This window comes from Somniosus microcephalus, chromosome 9, assembly GCF_052327205.1.
Source record: "Somniosus microcephalus isolate GS21.2 chromosome 9, FLI_Smic_1.0, whole genome shotgun sequence".
In the NCBI taxonomy this organism is placed as follows: Eukaryota; Metazoa; Chordata; class Chondrichthyes; order Squaliformes; family Somniosidae; genus Somniosus; species Somniosus microcephalus.
The window spans coordinates 123,697,041-123,719,622 of NC_140995.1; the positions used below are offsets into that span (position 1 = coordinate 123,697,041).

The 22,582-nt window shown below is 47.0% G+C and overlaps 1 protein-coding gene across 4 annotated transcripts in view; it reads right to left on the reverse strand.

Moving 5' to 3' along the window:
* Window positions 1-21,338, reverse strand: part of moxd1 (monooxygenase, DBH-like 1) — a 156,794-nt gene extending 135,456 nt beyond the window's left edge. For 2 of the 4 annotated variants that reach the window (XM_085997120.1, XM_085997119.1), the window contains exons 1-2: window positions 20,572-21,338; window positions 5,479-5,628 (exon numbers count right to left, since the gene is read on the reverse strand). In XM_085997120.1, the coding sequence (XP_085853246.1) occupies window positions 5,479-5,628; window positions 20,572-20,859 (438 nt within the window). In that variant the 5' untranslated portion in view covers window positions 20,860-21,338. The remainder of the gene's footprint in view (window positions 1-5,478; window positions 5,629-20,571) is intronic. The other 2 variants (XM_085997117.1, XM_085997118.1) reach the window with 2 other exon arrangements.
* Window positions 21,339-22,582: the final 1,244 nt, after the last annotated feature.

Sequence of the window (22,582 nt, forward strand, 5' to 3'; positions counted from 1 at the left end):
AGCCATGTCATAGCCTTGCCGCAATCTGGCATGCCTTGCTGCCAACCTGTCCTTTTGCTAAAGCCACTCTTCCACCTCCCTGCTTTCAGATGCTACATCACCAGCTCGGGATCCGGGCCCTGAAGCTGCCAGTGCCAGTGCCTCCGGAGGCGAGGATCAGGAGGAAGCCAGACCATCCGTTCCAGCCTCGGGAGCCAACACATCTGCAGACTGGGGATAGTAGCTCCCTGGAGGGGAGGGGGGTGCTCTGATGAGGAGCCAGTTGCTGGAACAAGCGGCCTGCATCAACGTGAGGGGGGTAGGCAAGTTCGGGCACCGGCTCCCCGGAGGGCAAGGCAGGGAGCGATGACTGCTGCACAGAGTGCAGAGGAGGTGCATAGCCTGGCTGAAATGAGCACCCAGGCCCGGCTCAGGCACACTGAGCTTATGGCTGCAGTGGGAAGGATGCCTCAGTCGATAGAAACACTGGCAAAGAGTGTGCTGGACTTTGGCGCAGCAATGGAGAGGACTGTCCAGGGCTTCGGGGCAGCAATGGAGAGGACTGTCCAGGCCTTCAAGGCCGCTATGGAAAGGACTGTTCAGAGCTTCGGACAATCCCTGGAAAGGTCTGTCCAGGGCTTGTCCGAGGCAGTGGAACGGACTGCTCCAGCCTTGTCTGAAGCAATGGAGAGAACTGTCCAGGGCTTCTCCGAAGCACTGGCACCTGCCACACAGGTCCTCACTGCTGCCACGCAGTCACTTGCTGGCCTCGTCCAGGCCCAGATTGAGGCAACGTGAACTCTCACTGCTGCCACCCTGTCTGCATCAGCTAGGATCACCCCGGGCCCTTCCAGTACCACACGAGGCCAGGAATCAGTGGAGCAGTCGCTTGTGGCGGTAGAGCCGAGCCGGTCCCCTCCAAGAGCCAGTGTGTCGTCCGACCATGGTGCAGGTGTCCTCTCTCGGCAGGTGACCATTGCTCATGCCACCGCTGGAACGTCTGCAGTGCAGCTGCCACCACCTGCAGTGCACACTGCTTCCAGCCATGGCCAGATCAAGCAGCCAGCCTCCGCACCCTCCAAGCCCAGAGGTCGTCCAGGCCGTCCCTCAGGGGCTTCTGCGCTTGCAGACAGTCACCAGGCGTCCCCCATCCTTGACGCCGCCACTGGGGTTCAACTACGGAGGAGCAGCAGGGAGGGAAGGGGCCGACCGCGAAAGAGAAGTCGGTCTCCATCAAGGGGCCAGCAGTAGAGGGAGGTGCTGAGACGTTTCTTTCCCCAAATTCAAGGATGCCCTCACCTGTTCTGATTGTTGGTGATGGTTTGTTTAGTTTTGCGGCTTTGCCAGAGAGATAACTGTTATTTTGTTAGTTATGGTTTCTGTTGACATGACGTTGTTATGCTGGAAGCACTTTTTTGAAAATAAAGAAAATGCGCAGGACGAATGAGACCCATCATTCCGTCAGAGGGTCCTCGAACTGAGTCCTTATGAGCCGCTGACAGACGGCCCTTCCAGTTTCAGGAGCCCTCTCTTCTTCCTCCTCCTCCTCGTCCGCATGCTCCTCCTCCTCATCCGCCTGCTCTTCCTCCTCCTCCTCCTCCTCCTCCTCCTCTGGACCTTGAGGGGCAGCTGGCATTGGCTGGGTTCGTCGAATGGCCAAGTTGTGGAGCATGCAGCAGATGACGACGATGCGACCCACTTGCTCCGGCGAGTACTGCAGGGCTCCCCCCGAATGGTCTAGACAGCGGAAACGCTGTTTGAGCACACCAATAGTGTGCTCCACAATGTTCCTGGTCGCCTGATGGCTGCTATTGTAAAGCTATTCTGCTGGGGTGGCGGGCAAACGGAGTGGGGTCATGAGCCATGGGCAGAGAGGATAGCCCTTGTCGCCAAGAAGCCAGCCTCGTGGGTGAGCCGGCCCCTCAAAAAGGTCAGAAACTGAGGTCTGCCGCAGGATGAACGCATCGTGGCTGCTCCCAGGGAATTGCGCATTGACTGCCATGATCATCTGGCGGTGGTCACAGACCAGCTGGACATTGAGGGAGTGGAACCCCTTGCGGTTGCAGAACTCCTCAGGATTCAGTAATGGCGCCCGCAAAGCCACGTGTGTGCAATCAATGGCCCCCTGCACCATGGGGAAGTCCACAATAGCAGCGAAGCCCTGCGCGCGCTCCGCCTGCTTCTCCAGGGTCAGAGGGAAGGTGATTAAATGACGCCTTCTTCTATAGAGGGCAGCTGTCACTTGCCGGATGCAACAATGCACTGCAAATTGAGATATATTCGCTATGTCCCCAGTGGCTGACTGAAAGGATCCGGTGGCGTAAAAGTTGAGGGCAACAGTCACTTTGACGGCCACCGACAGAGAGGTCCTGCACCGTAGACGTGGCTGCAGATCCTCAGCAAGCAGGTGGCACAGCTCAGTCACAACCTCCTTACCAAATCGGAGCCTTCACAGACACTGCTCCTCCGACATGGTAAGGTATGACACCTGCTGCCTGAAAACCCTTGCAGCGTATCTTCGGAGTGGCCGACCTCCATTGCCCCTCCTCCTTCTGACCAATCCCGGCCCTCTCTCCCGCCGTCTCTGTGCCCCTTCAAAGTGTCCGGCCATGAGGACGTGCCCCTCCAAAGCAGCTCCCATTGCTATGGCAGACGGGCAACACGCTGTAATGTCTAGCGCTCCAACTGCTCCGGACAGGGCTGAAGGTCCCAAGTATTCGAAGGCTAAATCTGATAAATCCTGTGCAACAGTAGCTCACCAACTCTCTCCAGCAACGATCAGAATGAACAGGCCAAGTGGCTGCAGCTTTTATACTAGAGCTGTCCCCTTTAAATAGCGCCCCCCGACTCCGAGAAGGGCCTGGGAACGTTCCATCGAACTGTCACTAATAGCGCCAGGCGGAAAGGTTCCGGGCGCCACCGAATATCCGGTCAGAGGCTCCAAAAGGGCGTTGCACACTGAAATGACGTCATGATCTGCCTGCGCACGCGGGCGCACGCTAGCGGATACTCAATATGGGAGGTGTCGCTATCCTCACTGCGCCCGCCCGAACATTGGGTAACGCCCCAAATCTCAGGCTCATTAGGCGCTAATCGCTGGCGCAACCAACCGAATTTCTAGGCCAAGGGATTTAAAACCAGTTTCACTCACAGAAATCATGTTTTATTTTATCTGAATACATCTGTTGCAGAATTATTACTTCGTCTGAGACTGGTATCAAGGTGAAGGTCAAGCCAAATCCAAACATCTTGTAGGATTTGTTCTAATACCCATTTGATTTGGCAGTTTAAAAAAAAAATGTATTTAAATCTGCTTGGTCTCGGTCATTTTGTTGAAGGTATTTATCAACCTGCCTTGTACAGATTGGAGAGACTATCTGAAGTCTTTAAAGACAGATAGTCAGGCCAGCTAGCTCCTATAGATGGTAAAAGCAAAGGAACCTTTATGTAAGAATATTATTTGTATCATAGTTTGACACAACAGTCACAAACTATTTATTTTCTACCTCTTAATAACTACTGTAAAAATGTAAGTTGCGTTACTGTGACTATTTGTGTATTATTTTATTGTTTAATAAATTTATTTGGCAGGTAAAGCCCAAGTCAAAGTGTTCTGTAGTGTCATACTACCACCATCTGAAGATAACGTGATAAAATAAGAAGCTGAAATAAACGGAAGAGGATTTTTTGTTTGATCCAGGGGCATGCTATGAATTTACCTAGTTATCTAGGCAAGTGAAAATACTCTCTGAAACATAGGGTGCCATGTCTCACCTACGAGACAAGCGCGAGACATAGAAGCCAAAAGCACGAGTGAAAAAGAGTAAAGAAACCCCAAAACATAATACAGGAAACTTTGGTTTATCCGGGGGTTGTATGTCCGGAATACTCGATCTAACGGCAAAAATCAGGAGCCGTTTTCTATAAGTTTTTTTTTCGTTCTCGTTTTTTTTTTCCCCCAGTCAGGCACTGCAAGGTCTGTAGCTATAGCAACAGCTTCAGCTAGAGACGCTTGCAGCTGCAGCCGACTCTTTAGAAGCTGTTGCTAAGCAACAGTGTTTGTTGTCAGATACGGAGATGAAAACCTCCGTATGCTTCAACATTAACTTTGTATGTCCGGCAGTTTTGATAGATTGGCAACACGCCGGTCCCATCGGTGCCGGATATCACAAAGTTTCCTGGTAAGCGAACTCAATCACTGCTTCCCTAGAGAAATAAAGTCTGTGAAAGGAGGTGTCCTCAGATATTCCCAGGTCAATGTGCCAGTGTCTGTACATAATAGCTACATAGATAAAAAGAGGTATGGGCAGTCCCCCTCTGGTGCAAATCAACCTACCAGTGCACCCTTTCATTCTCTTTGGCTCCAAAAAAATCCAAAAAGAGAGACAAGCACTCAGTCAATTCCCAGTTTACCAATGAGAAAAACCAGCAATGAAAAATCCAGCAACGCAGATTTAAGTGCTCACTGATTTGTAAGGTTAGAATATCTCTGCTCTTTGTCAACTATTTTAAATGGGCAAGCTGAGTGCACAGTGCACTCCCAGCAAGAAAATAGGAAAATCTTGCTATTAATTTCCCATTTGCGTAGGGTTCAGGCTTTTAGTGAAGTTCCTGTACATTTTATGCAAGACATAAAAAATTACAAAATTTGGAAGAAAATGATACTGATACATTTCCGTTTGTGTATGTGAAACATCTCTAACAATGTATCAGTAGGAAGCTTGTCCCCTCTCAGAAGAATTTTGCTTATGTTTAAGCCTTATAGCTATCACCATGCCATCACAAAGGCAGCCCCCCAAAAATAGTAGACCAGCTCCCAGCATGCATCTGGGTTATTGTGCAGTTTGTGGAGAAAACTCCCAGCATGCACTTAACTTGCTTCCCAATCGAGTCTGATGAACACAACCATATAATGGCACTGTTTCTATGATTAACAGCAAGACTTGCATCACCTCCTCCATTCATATACATCAAGGAAAAATTAATTAGGATGAAAACTCCGAGAGGATGAAAACTCCGAGAGAAACTATTAAGAGCAATCAAATTTCTTTTGGTGTATAAAACAATCACGAAAAGAAGGTAAAGCATGAATTTCTCAATGTTTTCAGAGGTGAAAAACAATGGCACCAACTTGCTCATGATTATATTATTTTTCCCTTATTGGTAGTAACAGATTATCACCATCTTAAGGCCAGTAACAATATAGTGTTATTTGGCAGTAGCTCTTACAATAGGTAAAATGCTTACAAAAATCATATTTCATGTAGAGGAAAATTCAGGTCATAATTTCTGCAGGCGCTAACTAAAGAAAACAGGTACGGATGTCATAACTATGGAATTCTGTACTCCAAAATACAAAAAAAATGAAAAATGCGTGGATGTAATTTGGTACAGTAATTCCATGTAAAATTCTTTACATGCTATGGCTTTCAGTCTTGTTCACTATTGTAAGACCACAAATCAAGGTATGGAAAAAATGTAGAATTTAAACAATCATACCGTTATAATCCTATCTTTATTGTCACATGTATTCAAATCTCGTGAGAAAGCGATGATTGTGTGTGTATTGTTTTCCATGCCATACTCAAGGCAATAATCCTGATGATGGTCCTTATTCAGTTTTCCATCGAAGTTCAAAGTATTATAATCCTGTTAAAATATAAATAAGATGATAGGTTGCATGCAATACGGAGGTGAAAGTCTGTAGAATTTGACATTTAGGATAAAATCCATAATTATGCTGCTGCTTTTACAACTCAAGTGAACATAATAATAAGGATAATTCAGTGATCCGGTGCTTTCACTGGGGAATGGCACTTGTAGGGTGCGGACTTTTGGTGTGCTGTGCATGATTTCCCATCCATAAGAATTAGTGGACAGAAAATCATGGGTTGAATGTGTGCATTTTCCAGAGATGCACTTCCTTTTGGATCGTGGAATCAGCCATAGAGTATCAGCTGTTGGGACAGTCAGTAAGTGGGAGAGTGGTGAAGGTGGGGAAATCAAAAGCAAAACATAGGAGATGGAAAGGATCAGAGGTATGAAGCATGTGGAAGAGGAAATAATTTGTCAATTTACTGTCTGTCACTTTTCCCAATTAAATCAAACCCTAGGTTACATTCTATCTCCTATTATTGCACAATCTATGTGCATACACCAGAACTCCTAAAGTTGCTGCATGAAACCAGGGTTGAACCCCAAAAATTAACTGTTTCAAGAAAGAAAAACATTTGGGTGCATTTTTTCTTTCTTTTTCTCAAACTATCTGTTAGATTTGTGCATCACATTCTTCTCCTTGAGGAAGTCTTACCTATGAGATGATAACTCAGCGGTAAATCTGAGAACATGATCAGTGAAAAATAGGGCTCTGCGATATAATTATCAGAAAATACAGAGGATAAACTATTGTTTACAATATTCTAGCATCTGAGATATCTATATACTAATTTTAATTTTTTCAAAAACTTTTCCTGATTTTTTGGGCTGTGCCCTTCATTGCCTGCTTCAGAGGGATGGTTCTGTGTCACTTGATGTTTACATTTTTTATAAACAAGTCTATACTTGACAAATGGTTAAGCTCTGGAATGATTTTAGCTGTCTGTTTAGTTGGTTCAACACCTTCCAGTTTATATGTCAAAGACAAAAACTTTATAGAACCAAAGCAGGAAATTGTAGACAGATATCAGGATGGATTTATTATATACTTGTCTCCATTCTTCCAAAAGGTTGATCTTCAAACAACTCCTTAAATGACAATCATTCTTTATTTTGAAATACCAATAGAAAAAAAAACACATTTACATTCCAATGATAGACAATCATATTTAAATCTTCCAACAGAGGTTAACTTTTCTATAGAGTACTCCGAAAATATTTTTCTTTCATGATTTTGTTCTCATGCTAATGAAATTTTGCTCATTGCAACAATCATAAAAAGGCTTGTTTTTGTTTTGGATTTAAGATAATGGCCTGTATTTTCCGATCGGAGGCTTCCTGCATGCGGAGGCCTCTGATCTGGAAAAATCTACGCCCTTACCTGAGGGCTCCAGAGGTCCGGCCATTTCCGCTCCTGGGCCTCTGCGCTACGAAATGCGCAGAGCCCAGGTAGCCCAGGAGCGCAGGCAGTTCGCAAACGTCCCTGGGATCACGTGGGCCATGGGGAACCAATGGGAGAAGGGAATCTCCCTTCATACTTCTGACAGCTTACGCCTGCCAAAAAGTATGAATGGGGATCACTGAAAATACACATCAAAACATTAAATACATTTTTGTTTAAAATCACATTTTTTAAATTAGTTAAAATTACATTAAATTAAATATTTAAAACAAAAATTTAATTTTTTCAAAAAAAATTAAAGTTTTTTTACGGGGCTAAAATTAAACGTATATTTTTAAATTATAAATGAGTGGAAATTTTTTTTTTTTAAACTCTTATGCTGGTAAAAGCAGGCCTTATGCCTACTTTTACCAATGTTAAATTTCTAAGGGTTTTCAGCGGGCGGAGGTTCTGCAGAAAGCAGAACTCTCCACCCGCAGAGGCCCTTCTCCAGGGCAGGCGTCCGATCTGTCAAGAGGATTCTTGACAGATCGGAAATGCCGGTTTTCAGCGCATGCGCTTCGCATGCCTGAAACCGGCACTTGCGAGGTCCCTACGGGTGTGTACACACCCGTAGGCATCGGAAAATATGGGCCATTAACTTAATTGGATCCTGGCAGCCATCTGGTATTTTCAGCATTTACTTAAGGGAAACATTTTTGCTTTTTTCACCTCTCCAAAATCATTTCCTTAAATTAGTTCTTGTCCTGTATCAAGGTTGAAACAATACAATTATTTCTTCCTCCCTACAGTTTTATTCTCAATCATTTATTTCTCTGCTTTTTCTCTCTCAATCTGACCATACTATTTTTGTATGCTATATTTTCTCAGAATGCATTTCTTCTTTCCTCCTTTTTGATTAATCCTTTACACCTTTAATTTATGATTGCATGTACCTCATATTCAGTACTTTGCTGTCTTGTGTACATGCCAAATCAACATGAACTCTATTAGTTGCATCACATTGCAAGGCTTCAGCAGATAAGAACACTGCATCAGATTAGTGTTTATGAATCTCTAATACTTCTAAAATATGATAATATTTTGATAATTAGAAATTTGGGCTGTCTGGCTGAAGCATGGTATATCATCAGTAAGGTTGATACATCGGGAGAAGCAATTAAAGGATGAGGCCTTAATTTAATGGTGAGAAAAAGGGAGTATCTTCATCTGTCCCATGTACTTTTATGAAAATGCTTAAGGTTTTGACTGGTCTCAGTTATTTTGAAAAATTAGCAGCTAAGACATACCGGGAAACACTTCGAAAGTGCTCCCTCTTCACAATCCCGTAACGGCAGTGGTGCGGGAGCAACTCCGAGGAAATCCAATATTGGAAGGTAGTTGACACCAATATTTTTTTTAAATTAATTTTTATGGGATGTGGGCGTCACTGGCAAGGCCAGCATTTATTGTCCATCCCTAATTGCCCTCGAGAAGGTGGTGGTGAGCCACCTTCCTGAACCGCTGCAGACCGTGTGGTGAAGGTACTCCCACAGTGCTGTTAGGTAGGGATTTTGACCCAGCGACGATGAAGGATCAGCGATATACTTCTAAGTCAGGATGGTGTGTGACTTGGAGGGGAACTTGGAGGTGGTGGTGTTCCCATGCACTTGCTGCCATTGTCCTTCTAGGTGGAAGAGGTCACTGGCATATTTGTCCACACTATTTGTCGGATTCCACATTTTATGTATTCTACTTGAAAAAGTACAATGAAAATGCATTCTGTCTTCACTTTTGTTCTGAAGCTGCCTTGCTATTCTGATCAACGAACAATCCAAATTTCACACAGTACTACTGAATATTGTTTTAACTACCTCATCTCTAAATACAACAAAGAATTTGTTACGTGACACAATCAGAAATTACAATCTTTGATGTCTCTTCAGGATAGTCAAATGGACATACATGAAGAACCTTTACCTGTAACGTGTCTGGGGAAATGATGGGCATATGGGCCTAGAAATTCAGTATAGCCACTTTTGGGGCGGTAAAGTCGGGCGGTCGCTAAAGTTAGCGCCCGCCGGAAACTGCAGGTCACTTCGCCGAAATTCAGTAGATCTGGCCAAGAGTTTGGGCGAGCGCTGAAACTGGCGTTGCACTCCTATCTTCAGGCGCTAAGCCGGCGGTGCGGACTGATAACGCCGAGGCCGGGCGCAGCGCAGGTGCGGTCATGTTTTGATTGACAGCAGACACCCTGACGCCGGCCAGCTCTTAAAGGGGGAAGGGTCGACTTGGTCTGCAGCCACGCCCTGGATAGTGGAGCCCTGCAGCTAGGCCTGAACACTGCTGGTGGACCCAAATAGCGCCTGAAGCCATGGAGAAGGCCCGTGAACGAGCGCAGCGCTTCTCCCAGCATGCTTTGAGGGTGCTGGTTAGGGGGTTGGAAAGGTACAAAGAGATCTTGTGCCCGGACAGTGGCAAGAAGGCTCCCAGGAGGCAGTACAGGAGAGCCTGGAGGAAAATCGCCCACAGGGTGTCAGTCAACAGCGATGTCCCCAGGACTGGTGACCAATGCCGCAAGAAGTACAACGACCTCACTCGGATGGTCAAGGTGAGTACCCTTTCCAGTGTCCTCCTCATCCTTGCATGTGCACCTCACATTATGGGCAAAGGGACCTCAAAGGCCTAATGGCCAGCCCTCCTCCCGCAGCTATGGCACTGGCATGATCCTCAATAGCACTTTCTGCACTTAACACACTGGCCAAGCTATTCGACCATGGGAGGCAGTGCACACAACAACAGGGCACCACACTGGCCAAGCTATTCCACCATGGGAGGCAGTGCACACAACAACAGGGCACCACACTGGCCAAGCTATTCCACCATGGGAGGCAGTGCACACAACAACAGGGCACCACACTGGCCAAGCTATTCCACCATGGGAGGCAGTGCACACAACAACAGGCCACCACAATGTACTTAGAGGCCGTCCTTTCTCTTGCAGGCCAAGATGGCCCGGAATTTGAAGAGCCAGAATGTCACCGGGGGAGGCCGTGCCCAGTTCCAGGAGCTCAGTGAGCTGGAGGAGAGCGTGGCTCGACTCATGCGTGGCCGGGTGGTTGGCCCTGTTGCCATTGGAGATGCCGACCCTGTGCTGCGACCCAATGGTAAGGACATGACCGTTTGGACCTCTCTCGTTCCCCTAGCGCATCAGATCTACATCCTTTGCCACTGTCCGACCAATGCGCTGAATGCCACCACTCATGCCTCCCTCGCTGACGCCCTGTCCTCACTGTAAAGCTACTCTTGTGCCTTCCTGCTTTCAGCTGGTGAGGAGGAGGTCCCTGAAGCAGAGAGTGCCAGACCCTCGGAAGAGGAGCACGACGAGGACCAACAGGAAGGCGGCACATCGGGGGAAGCATCATCTGCGCCAGGGGATGGCAATGGAGGGGACACGTCTTGCCTGGAGGAGAGCCAGGGGGAAGTGTTGCAGGGGGGTGTAGCTCCTGGGCCCAGTGCCGTCCAGGCACGCGGGAAGGGTCGGGCAGAACGGCGGCCTTCTCCCCAGAGGGGGGAAGTGTTGCAGGGGAGGGCAGTTGCTGGGCCCAGTGGCGTCAAGGCACGCGGGAAGGGTCGGCCAGCTCGGCGGCCTTCTCCCCAGAGGGAGAGTCCGGCCTCCAGTCCGGAGACGGACCTCGCCCAGGAGGTGCGCCTCCTTGATCAAATGTCGGCGGATTCGGAGCGGCGCCACAAGGAGTTCATGGGGGTTGTGGGACAGTTGCCTCAGGCCATTGAGTCCCTGGCTCATAGTGTGGCCGCTTTCGGGGAATCACAGGCCAGGGGTGTTGAGCAACTCGCGGCAGCACACGCCAGGGGTGTTGACCAACTCGCGGCAGCACAGGACAGGGTTGTCGAGCAACTCGCGGCAGCACAGGACAGGGGTGTCCACCAACTCGCGGCAGCGCAGGACAGGGGTGTCCACCAACTCGCGGCAGTGCAGGACGCGAGTCGCGAGTTCATGAGTGGTGCCGTGCAGACACTCACTGATCTGATGCGGGCACAGACCAGGGCAGTTCGGGCACTCACTTCTGCCACACTCGCTGTGTCGCGGAAGCATCGCCAGGGCACCCGCCGCCCTGCTGCAGCACAGCGGTCTGGCCTCCACCAGATTGCTGCGCTTGCTGCACTGCCAGCCCGGCCGAGTGCCAGTGTCTCTGGCGAACAGCGAGCGCGTGCCATCAGCCAGCTTGCCCCCATTGCTGCAGCCGCCACTGCAACTCCCCCAGCCAAGGTGCGACGAGCTGCTGCAGAGACTGATGCTGCGCAGCCACAGCTGCAGCAGTCAGCAGCCGGCCCCTCCAGGGCCGGGCCTCGTCTAGGCCGACCCCCAAGGGCATCTGCCGTCACGCATTCTGCCCCTCAGGAGCCTTCCCCCAGCCTTGCAACACCCACAGGGCCCAGGTTGAGGCGGAGCAACAGGTCGGGCAGGGGCCGCACAAGGCTGCACAAGGACTCGCCCTCTCGGCACACACAGTAGAGTATGGTGGCAACAGTGTTTTTTATATGGGGGTGTTTGTGTTGTGGGGGGGCCTTCTTTTGGTAAGGCCGAGGATGAAGGCCAATGGTTTTTTATATGGGGGTGTTTGTGTTCTGTTGTGGGGGGGGCTTCTTTTGGTAAGGCCGAGGATGAAAGCCAATTGGATGGGCAAGTTTTGTTATTCCTCCCCAGGTTGTGGGAGTGAGATATTCTTTTCACAGTTTTTTGGGGGTCTCGTCTGTTTTTCTGTTTCATGTGGGAAGGGCCCTGAGTTTGTTAAATAAAGCTTTTTATTTATTCAGCTTGTCCAGGTGTCATGTTTCCAGTGGTTGTTGCGTTAAGCGGCTGAGGGCTTGCGGAGCGGCTGCATTCAGGTGCGTTCATTGCCACAAGCTATTCCCTGACAGGGGGCCTAGAAGTGTCGTTCAATAAGCCGCCGGCGGACGGCCCTTGGACCTTGTGGCTCCCTCCTGGCCTGGTACTCCTCCTCCTCCTCCTCCTCATGGTCCTCCTGCGCGTCCTCCTGAGGTGGTGGTGCTACGTCAGGTGGCAGTGCCTGAGTCCTGCGGATAGCCAGGTTGTGCAGCATGCAGCAAACGACGACGAACTGGGAGACTCTAGCCGGCGAATACTGTAGAGATCCGCCGGAGCGATCCAGGCAGCGGAACCGTTGCTTGAGGACGCCAATCGTTTGCTCTATGATGTTCCTTGTGGCTTGATGGCTTTCGTTGTATGCCTCCTCCGCAGGGGTCCTGGGCGCGCGGAGCGGGGTCATGAGCCATGTACACAAAGGGTAGCCCTTGTCCCCAATAAGCCATCCCCTTGGTGGAGGCTGTGCCTCGAACATGTCAGCCACAGTAGTCTGGCGCAGGATAAATGCATCGTGGCTGCTTCCTGGAAAGCGGGCATTGACAGCTAGGATGCGCTGCCTGTGGTCACACACCAGCTGTACATTGAGGGAATGGTAGCCCTTCCGGTTGCGGTAATCCTCAGCATTGTCGATAGGTGCCCGCATAGCCACATGCGTGCAGTCAATGGCGCCCTGCACCATGGGGAAGTCCGCGATCCTGCCAAATCCAACTGCACGCTGCTCCTGCCTCTCTAGGGTCATGGGGAAGGAGATGAATTGGTGTCTCCTCGCGAAAAGGGCATCGGTGACCTGCCGGATGCAGCGATGCGCGGCGAACTGGGAGATGTTCGCTATGTCCCCAGCAGCGGCTTGGAAGGAGCCGCTTGCATAAAAGTTCAGAGCCACCGTGACCTTCACTTCCACCGAGAGAGACGTCCTGCACATCAGCTGCGGACGCAGATCTCGGTGAAGCAGCTGGCAGATCTCTGCAACCACCTCCCTTCTGAAGCGCAGCCTCTTAACACACTGCGCGCCAGTCATGGTGAGATAGGACACCTGCTGCCGGTATTCCCTGAGTGGGTAAGGCCTACGTTGCCGACGCCTGATGGCCCCTCTGCGTCTAGGCATGGCTGGCCCTCTCACACAGCGTCTGCGAGCCCTTCGCACATAATGCTGCAACTGAGGGTTGCCACCCCATACAGCCCCCATAATAAACTTACAAACAGTGAAATCACAATGAATCAAATTTCCAAGCTCTGGCCAGAAGCCAAAAATACCTCTCCTATGTTGTCCCAAATCAGTAAGCTCTGTTCCTTGGTCTCTGTCCAGAAATCCAAAGCACTAAAGTCATTGCAGCAAAATGGCTGGGCTTTATAGGTCAGTGTAAGTGCCCTTTAATTAGCGCTCCCCGAGGCCCGCAGGGCCTCTGTTGCGTTCCACTTCACAGTTCTTAACAGCGCCACGCCCACATTGGGCGGGCGCCACTGAATTTCCGGTTTGGGGCGCACAAACAGCGTTGCACGACGAAATGACGTCATAAGCTGCGCGCGCAGCTGAGCGGGCGCAAACACTTTGCGCCGGCGCTAAATGACAACTGAAGTTGGGCGTAGGCGCAGTTCGTTCTGCGCCCGGGCGCTAAGTGCCTAGCGCTGGAAATCTACCCCTCTTATGGCGTTAACGGCTGGCGAACGCAACTGAATTTCTAGGCGATGATGCCTTCATTACTTTCATTCATAACAAGTCAGATATTTATACAATTGAATGAACTAGGCCATACTTAAATAGTTAAAGTTTCAAACAATTCCTGCTTTTCCATACTAACTCTATGATAAATTGTCACATAACAGTTTCCATGGCCTCGCCTCTCTGTAACCTCCTCCAGCCCTACAACCCTCCAAGATCTCTGCGCTCCTCTAATTCTGGCCTCTTGCGCATCCCCAATTTTAATCTCTCCACCATTGGCGGCTGTGCATTCAGCTGCCTAGGCCCCAAGTGCTGGAATTCCCTCCCTAAACCTCTCCGCCCCTCTTTCCTCCATTAAGACTCTCCTTAAAACCTACCTCTTTCACCAAGCTTTTGGTCATCTGTCCTAATATCTCATGTGGCTCGGTGTCAAATTTTGTTTGTTAACGCTCCTGTGAAGCGCATCGGGAAGTTTTACTACATTAAAGGTGTTATATAAATGCAAGTTGCTGTTGTTTACAGCACTTTGGTACATATTATTTGGATTTTCGCACCTGTTATAATTTTTTTTTTTTAATTCCCTCAATAAAAGTTTGTAATGCTGCTGTAACTTTCTCTGGGAGAATTTTCTCATGACACAATACTTTATTAATAAAGATTCCAGGAAGGTACTTATTGCTTTTTAAATTCTAGCATACATTGCTAAGGGCATAGCCCCATCCTTCAATCTTAAATAGTAATGAATCTCTCTGTTACATCCCAACTAGTATTTAGCCAATAGATTGTGGCTATTAGATGGCTTATGGGTGTTCTAACAAGTAAAGGCTTTCTTCTATGTGAGTCATCTGAGGTGGAACTTCTTAAACAAGTAGTAAATATGTCATACAATTTCATAACCGTATTTTTATTAAGCGCCAATCCTCAGAACCAATCCTTCAGGCTATTATCCGGACCCTAATAACAAAATGTCAAAAGTATTAATTCTTCACTGAAAATTGTCCAACTTGAACTACTGTATTATTTCATGTATTAAGTGACTTTCCTGGATTAATTACTGTACATCTAAATGCTATTCCTTTATATGTAAAGAATAATATAATAACTCTTAAGTTACTTAGTGAGGGCTCCAAAAAAACTCATTACAATATATTTTAGATTCTGACAACATTTTATGGAAAAGTCACTCTAAAACTTATACATAAATGACAAAAGCAGCTGAAAATCTGGGCTGGAGAAATGAACATTTCTGATAGATGCAGCTAGATCTGTACCAGAAATTCTCATAAAATCTTCATCAGCTGTACAATTTTGAGCAGTACAGTTTTCATGCTAATTCTCATAACTGTGCCAAAATAAATTAGGCCACTCAATAAAAAAAACATCAAAAGCTTCCTTCCTCAGGTGCACAGCAAGTGGAATCTATGTTCAAAACACGACTAGTGTTATCTGTGGTGGGAGCCTAAGGAACTTTTCTTTGAAGCTTAAAGTTTTGGGCAGGATCATCAGAAATCTGTGGAAATTTGAGTCAAAATGTTTGGAGATTTTGGTCCAAAATCTGAAAAACTCCTTGGAGCTGCAAAAATGCTGGAAGTCAAATGAAACATAGTTGTTCTTGTACAATGTGGTCTTTATATTGATTTAATTTGAAGGACTTTTCAATTCTTCATTTTTCTTATAAGCAAATAAGAAAAACATATACTGTACTGTATTTTACAAACACTATCTATCAGGCTTCAGTGTGCTAAACAAGTATATAATCTACCTAAATATTGTAAAGAAATTTCTTGCTCAATTACAGTGCTTGCCATTAAACTTGTTGTTTTTAAACAAGTTCTAAATTGTTATCAGGAGTTAAAACACACAACATGATAACTGCTAAACAACAACAGAAAATGCTTGAATAACTCAGCAGGCCAGGCAACATCCATGGAGAGAAAATAGAGTCAACGTTTCGATTCAAACTCTTTGTCAATGATGATCGGGCGGGTGCTGGCGTCACAACGTCCCACAGATAAGTGAAAGGCACTGGGGAGGGAGACTGGAAGTTATGAGGTGGGGCGGGGGCGGAGAGAAACAAAGGCCGGGAAGAGAACTTGGATGCCTGGGGAGATTGGAGGGCCAGGGAAATCAGGCAGCAGCAGCAGTCTGCATTTTTAAATTTGGGATTGGGAGGAGCACCCCTGCTCCTCCTGACTCCACATTCAAGTAAGTATATTTCAAAAACTTTAGGTAGCAGCGGATCCCAAGATCTGCATTTCCTGAGTGCTGCCTCAGAGCAACCCAACCTTGCAGTGGGGCCTAAAACAGTAAAATTTGTTGCCTGGGATCTCCCATGAGCAACAGTTGGCCTTCACTACCCGTAATGATCGTTTTTTCCCTGGCCCCTCTTCTGAGCCACTGACTCATTGTCTCCAACCCCTTTCATAAGAACATAAGAAATAGGAGCAGGAGTAGGCCATTTGGCCATTCGAGCCTGCTCTGCCATTCAATAAGATCATGGCTGATCTTCTACCTCATCTCCACTTTCCTGCACTATCCCCATATTCCTTGATTCCCTTAATATTCAAAAATCTATCGATCTCCATCTTGAATATACTCAACGACTGAGCCTCCACAGCCCTCTAGGGTAGAGAATTCCAAAGATTCACCACCCTCTGAGTGAAGAAATTTCTCCTCATCTCAGTCCTAAACCCCTTATTCTAAGACTGTGACCCCTGGTTCTAGACTCCCCAGCCAGGGGAAACATCCTCTCTGCATCTATCCTGTCAAGTCCTGTAAGAATTTTGTATGTTTCAATGAGATCACCTCTCATTCTTCGAAACTCGAGAGAATATAAGCCTAGTCTACTCAATCTGTCCTCATAGGACAATCCCGCCCGCCGCCCCCCCCCCCCCCCAACCAGTCTGGTGAACCTTCGTTGCACTCCCTCTATGGCAAGTATATCCTTCCTTAGGTAAGGAACTTTAGGAGAAGTAATCCTCAGCCCACTATTAACCAACCCCTCTTCCCCACTGAGCAGGGAAATAGTCAGTGACAAATGTGTCCTCCTCTTCCCTCCTCTACATCCTCCCAGTTATCCCAGGTCTATCACACACCCGTTAACCCTGCTTGACCTGAATACACTTCCCCTTGATGTCTTTGAGCAACTCAATAACAGATTGATTAACTTTATATTCATATTTTCCAGAACAGATCATAGCAATGTAGCAAAGAAATTAACTGCCAAGACATCAAGACCAATTCCTTGGACAGCATGGACAAATAAATGGTTCATTTTCGGGCTGGCAATCAGTAACTAGTGGTGTTCCGCAGGGGTCAGTGCTGGGACCCCAACTCTTTACAATCTATATTAATGATTTGGAGGAAGGGACCGAGTGCAACATATCCAAGTTTGCTGACGATACAAAGATGGGAGGGAAAGCAGTGAGTGAGGAGGACATAAAAATCCTGCAAAAGGACATAGACAGGCTAAGTGAGTGGGCAGAGATTTGGCAGATGCAATATAATGTTGGAAGGTGTGAGGTTATGCACTTTGGCAGAAAAAATCAAAGAGCAAGTTATTATCTAAATGGCGAGAAACTGCAAAGTGCTACAGTACAAAGGGATCTGGGGGTCCTGGTGCATGAAACACAAAAAGTTAGTATGCAGGTGCTGCAGGTGATCAGGAAGGCCAATGGAATCTTGGCTTTTATTGTGCGGGGGATGGAGTATAAAAACAGGGAAGTCTTGCTGCAGTTATACAGGGTATTGGTGAGGCCACACCTGGAATACTGCGTGCAGTTTTGGTTTCCATATTTAAGAAAAGATATACTTGCTCTCGAAGCGGTTCAGAGAAGGTTCACTTGGTTGATTCCGGAGATGAGGGGGTTGACGTATAAGGAAAGGTTGAGTAGGTTGTGACTCTACTCATTGGAGTTCAGAAGAATGAGAGGCGATCTTATCGAAACATATAAGATTGTGAGGGGGCTTGATCGGGTGGATGCGGTGAGGATGTTTCCACTGATGGGTGAGACTAGAACTAGGGGGCATAATCTAAGAATAAGGGGCTGCCCTTTCAAAACTGAGATGAGGAGAAACTTCTTCACTCAGAGGGTAGTAAATCTATGGAATTTGCTACCCCAGAGAGCTGCGGAAGCTGCAACATTAAATAAATTTAAAATGGAGATAGTTTCCTGGCAGATAAGGGAATTAGGGGTTACGGGAGAGGGCAGGGAAGTGGACGTGAGTCTAGATTCGGATCAGCCGTGATCCTATTGAATGGTGGAGCAGGCCCGAGGGGCCGTATGGCCTACTCCTGCTCCTACTTCTTATATTCTTATTATGATTGCCAAGCAAAATTATTCTGTTCTCTATGAACATTTAAATCAGCGGGATGTATAATCCAGGTTTCACTCAATCTGAGCACTAGCCGTACATTGCGGTTCATACAATAGCCTTCCAAAACAGAATTAGATGCGCACATCTTTACCTACATAAACAGTCACTGCTCTCCAATAGTAATTCACAGCGTGAAGCACTTGGTGGCATTTTGATTAGATAATGTTATATAAATACAACTTTTTTTATTATGCCTCCACAACATAGACATGCATGCTAACCCCCTCCTCCTAGCGTTGACAATGTTTATTCAGTTCAGGCTAACCTAATTTCCTCAGATACTGTCCCCCTCTCTGTCAAATCTGCTGTCATCACCCCTCTCCTCAAAAAACCAACCCTTGACCCCTCCATCCTTGCAAACTACCGCCCCATCTCCAACCTCCTTTCCCTCTCCAAAGTCCTTGAACGTGTTGTCGCCTCCCAAATTCTTGCCACTCGTTCCCGCAATTCCATGTTTGAATCCCTCCAATCAGATTTCCGCCCTTGCCACAGTACCAAAACAACTCTCATCAAAGTCACAAATGACATCCTTTGTGACTGTGGCAAAGGTAAACTATCCCTGCTTGTCCTTCTTGACTTGTCTGCAGCCTTTGACACAGTTGACCACTCCATCCTTCTCCAACACCTCTCCACTGTCATCCAGCTGGGTGGGACTGCACTCGCCTGGTTCCATTCTTATCTATCTAATCGTAGCCAGAGAATCACCTGCAACGGCTTCTCTTCCCACTCCCGCATCATTACCTCTGGTGTCCCCCAAGGATCTATCCTCGACCCCCTCCTATTTCTCATCTACATGTTGTCCCTTGGCGACATCATCCGAAAACACAGCATCATTTTCCACATGCACACTGATGACACCCTGTTCTACTCACTACCTCTTCTCTCGACCCCTCCACGGTGTCTAAATTGTCAGACTGCTTGTCCGACATACAGTTCTGGATGAGTAGAACTTTTCTCCAATTAAATATTGGGAAGACCGAAGCCATTATTTTCGGACCCCGCCACAAGCTCCGTTTCCTAGCCACTGCCTCCATCCCTCTCCCTAACATCTGCCTGAGGCTGAACCACACTGTTCACAACCTTGGTGTCATCTTTGACCCTGAAATGAGCTTCCGACCACATATCCACTGCATAACAAAGACCGCCTGTTTCCACCTCCCTAGCATCGCACGTCTCCGCCCTTGCCTCAGCTCATCCGCTGCTGAAACCCTCATCCATGCCTTTGTTACCTCTAGACTTGACTATTCCAACGCACTCCTGGCTGGCCTCCCACATTCTACCCTATGTAAACTTGAGGCCATCCAAAACTCAGCTGCCCATGTCCTAACTTGCACCAAGTCCCGTTCGCCAATCACCCCGTGCTTGTTGACCTACATTGGCTCTCGGTTAAGCAGTGCCTCGATTTCAAAATTCTCAGCCTTGTTTTCAAATCCCTCCATGGCCTCACCACTCCCTTTCTCTGTAATCTCCTTCAGCCCCACAACCCCCCCGCCCCCCCAGATATCTGAGCTCCTCTAATTCTGCCCTCGGGTATCCCAGATTATATTGCTCAACCATTGGTGGCCGTGCCTTCTGTTGCCTAGGCCCTAAGCTCTGGAATTCCCTGCTTATCCCTCTCCACCTCGCTACCTCTCTGCCTCGCTACCTTTCTTTCCTCCTTTAAGACGCTCCTTAAAACTTACCTCTTTGACCAAGCTTTTGGTCACCTGCCCTAATTTCTCCTTATGTGGCTCGGTGTCAAAATTTTTGTCTAAAATACTCCTGTGCAGCGCCTTGGGACGTTTTACTACATTAAAGGCACTATATAAATACAAGTTGTTGTTGTTGTATATGTCTCATTCTAAGATAGGATAGTACCAATATGTGAATACAGAACTGAACCAGTTTTGTAAATACTTTTTAAGCTGTGGACATAATCAGTAATATCTTTGTAGTTTCCTATACTAACCTGCTGAACTGTCTTGCAAGATAATTTACCAGACCAGAGTGTGCCTTTTAATTTATAAAGTCACTCAAAATGCATTTGTTGCCTAATTTGGAATTTTTTTTCCATTGGGTATGCCTTAAACCTGGAAAATTTGGACATATTGTTACCACCTAGATTCCTTCTGTTCTCAAACTCTATTTAAACCCCTGATCATAACTGGTGAATAAAAGTTAATGGTTGAAACGTGTTTCAGTAACTCTCAGAAATAAATGATAACTTTGCAGCATCACTGGGTTGAGTTTCTTACAGATGTGAAACTCTGAGGAGGGAAGGGGTGAATAAGAAGCTGTCTATCCAGGTTACTTGCAATCTTGAGTTAGCATTTCTACGGGCGAACGGCAATTAAAAAGGATGATCCAATCTCCTCTCGGATTTATTGACCAACTTTTCTTCCTTATCAACACGACCATATTCAATCGCATGTTGATTTTACGTCCCTGCCCCAGATTTTTCACTGTAGATGTTCAACAGATAACAGCAAAATGGGACTTCGTACAAATCCAATAGAGGAAACCAAAGCAGTTCGGATTTGTGTCAAACAAATTATTGGCTATTTAGAGCTAATCTGCGGATTCAGACATCGAAATGTGCGGGGAATGGATGGTCACTCCGACACTTCTTACCTTGAGGTAGGGGCGCCCATTTGCAACTCCTCCAATGACCATGTCTGACTGAGCCATGGATCCCGTTGGGGAAAGTCCAAATCCAACATAGCCCCTGGTTTCAACTTCCAGCTCGAAGGTGATGCTCGTGTTATCGTGTTTCCACCTGAAGTGGTATTTTCCATTTTCATCCAGCACGGCGTGGTGGCTGAACGCTTCCCTTCTCCCGGCGCCAGAGGCTGGAGCCAGACTCTTCGGCATCAGCACTCTGCCCGCCAAAACAAGGCAGAAAAAACAACCCAACAGCATGCTTTATGTCTGCTGATATGAAGTTTGTATTTTCTTTTTTTTAAAGGAGATCTTCAATCCAGAAAGTCAAGCGTTCGTCCGATGGTTACCGCGAAAAAGAGGCGACCATCCTTTTGTGGTGTTAAATCTTTTCGAGCTCCAGCATCTGCAGTTGCATGAACAGATGTGGGAAAGGAGAGCTCTTCTGCCCAGACACGTTTTGTCGGGTGATACGAATCTTTCCGGAGTTCCCGGGCAGATTGGCAAGGTCTGAGGGAAGTTGTCAAGCCCCCCTCCCTCCTCCCCGAGCGCTGTCAGATCGAGCCGACTCAGTGACCGTGCGTGACTGGAATTAAAACAAACATTCGCCCTACATGGAGGAAAGCGTATGTGAGTAAAGGCAAGGCTTGCCCCGCGAATCACTTGCCGGATTCATCTGAGAACTCAAGCGGCCGGGCAGCTTCGGGCATGCTCACTCTGCTGAGTGTCTGCAGCAGATTTCGCACATTCAGCACTCAAAAATTCGGCCTGGCTTCCCACTCTGGGCTTTGACTGGCAGTTACGCAAATACCGTCACCCAGAATGAACTATTCAACAATTCACACCGAATGCAGTGATACATGCAGCATAAGATTAAATAGGTAGACGTTTTATTAAAGTCCCCACCCCACATAACCAGAACCAAACTCGCATAAACTGTGGCTCATTGCATAATTCCTGGCCATCAGAGCAATCCAATCCGACCTTTGATGTTGTATAGACGCAAATAACAGGATTGTACGTTATATTCACAAACAAAAAGGTTCAAAATATTTCCAGATTCATTGCTCAGCGCCTGGGGATGTTTTCTACGTTATTGAATGCAAGTTGTTGAATGCAAGTTGTTGTTATTGATCATGAACTTAATACAATGAGAGTTAAAATCATATCATTATCAAGTAACTTAAAAAAGGTGCTTCCTCCCCGATATTCTTTGCCCCTTTGAGACTATATCTTCCCTCCCCGAGGCCACCGACCCCGTCGCCCCTCATCGTATTCCAAACTCCCCTTGATACTTGGAACAGCTGACATCTCTTAATATACATACATATATAAACAATAACGTCTCTATGCGCCAACAGCTGTTCTGAGTATAAATGGACAATTCACTCCATGAGGCCCATTGTTTCTCCTAATGCTTCACTCACTAAAGCTCTCTAGTCTAGTACACTGGACGAAATTATAAAGTCCACGTTAATTTGTTGAATACCCAAATTCACTCAAAAACTTGAGGGGCAAGGTGCATGTTACTTTTTTTGAGTCTTCTCTGTCTCCCTTACTCTAAATATTTTGGCTTCTGTATTTATAGATTATTTTTATTAGCTCCCTATGGTCTCAGGAACTGGTTATAAGGGAGACGATATACTGAATAAGAGTTTCTAATTTATTTTCTGCCATTGGAGAACATACAGCGCAGATTCACCAGAACAATACCAGGGCTAACAGGGTTAAATCAGGAGGACAGTTTTCATTGACTAAGCTTGACTTACATATAGAAGATTAAGGGATGATCTAATTGAGGTGTTTAAGATGATTAAAAGGAGTTGATAGATAGAGAGAAACTATTTCCTCTGGTGGGAGAGTCCAGTAACCTTCAAATTAGAGTTAGGCTGTTCAGGAGTGATGCCAGGAAGCATTTCTTCACACAAAGGGTAGTGGAAATCTGGAACTCTCCTCTCCAAAAAGCTGTTGAGGTTGGGTCAAT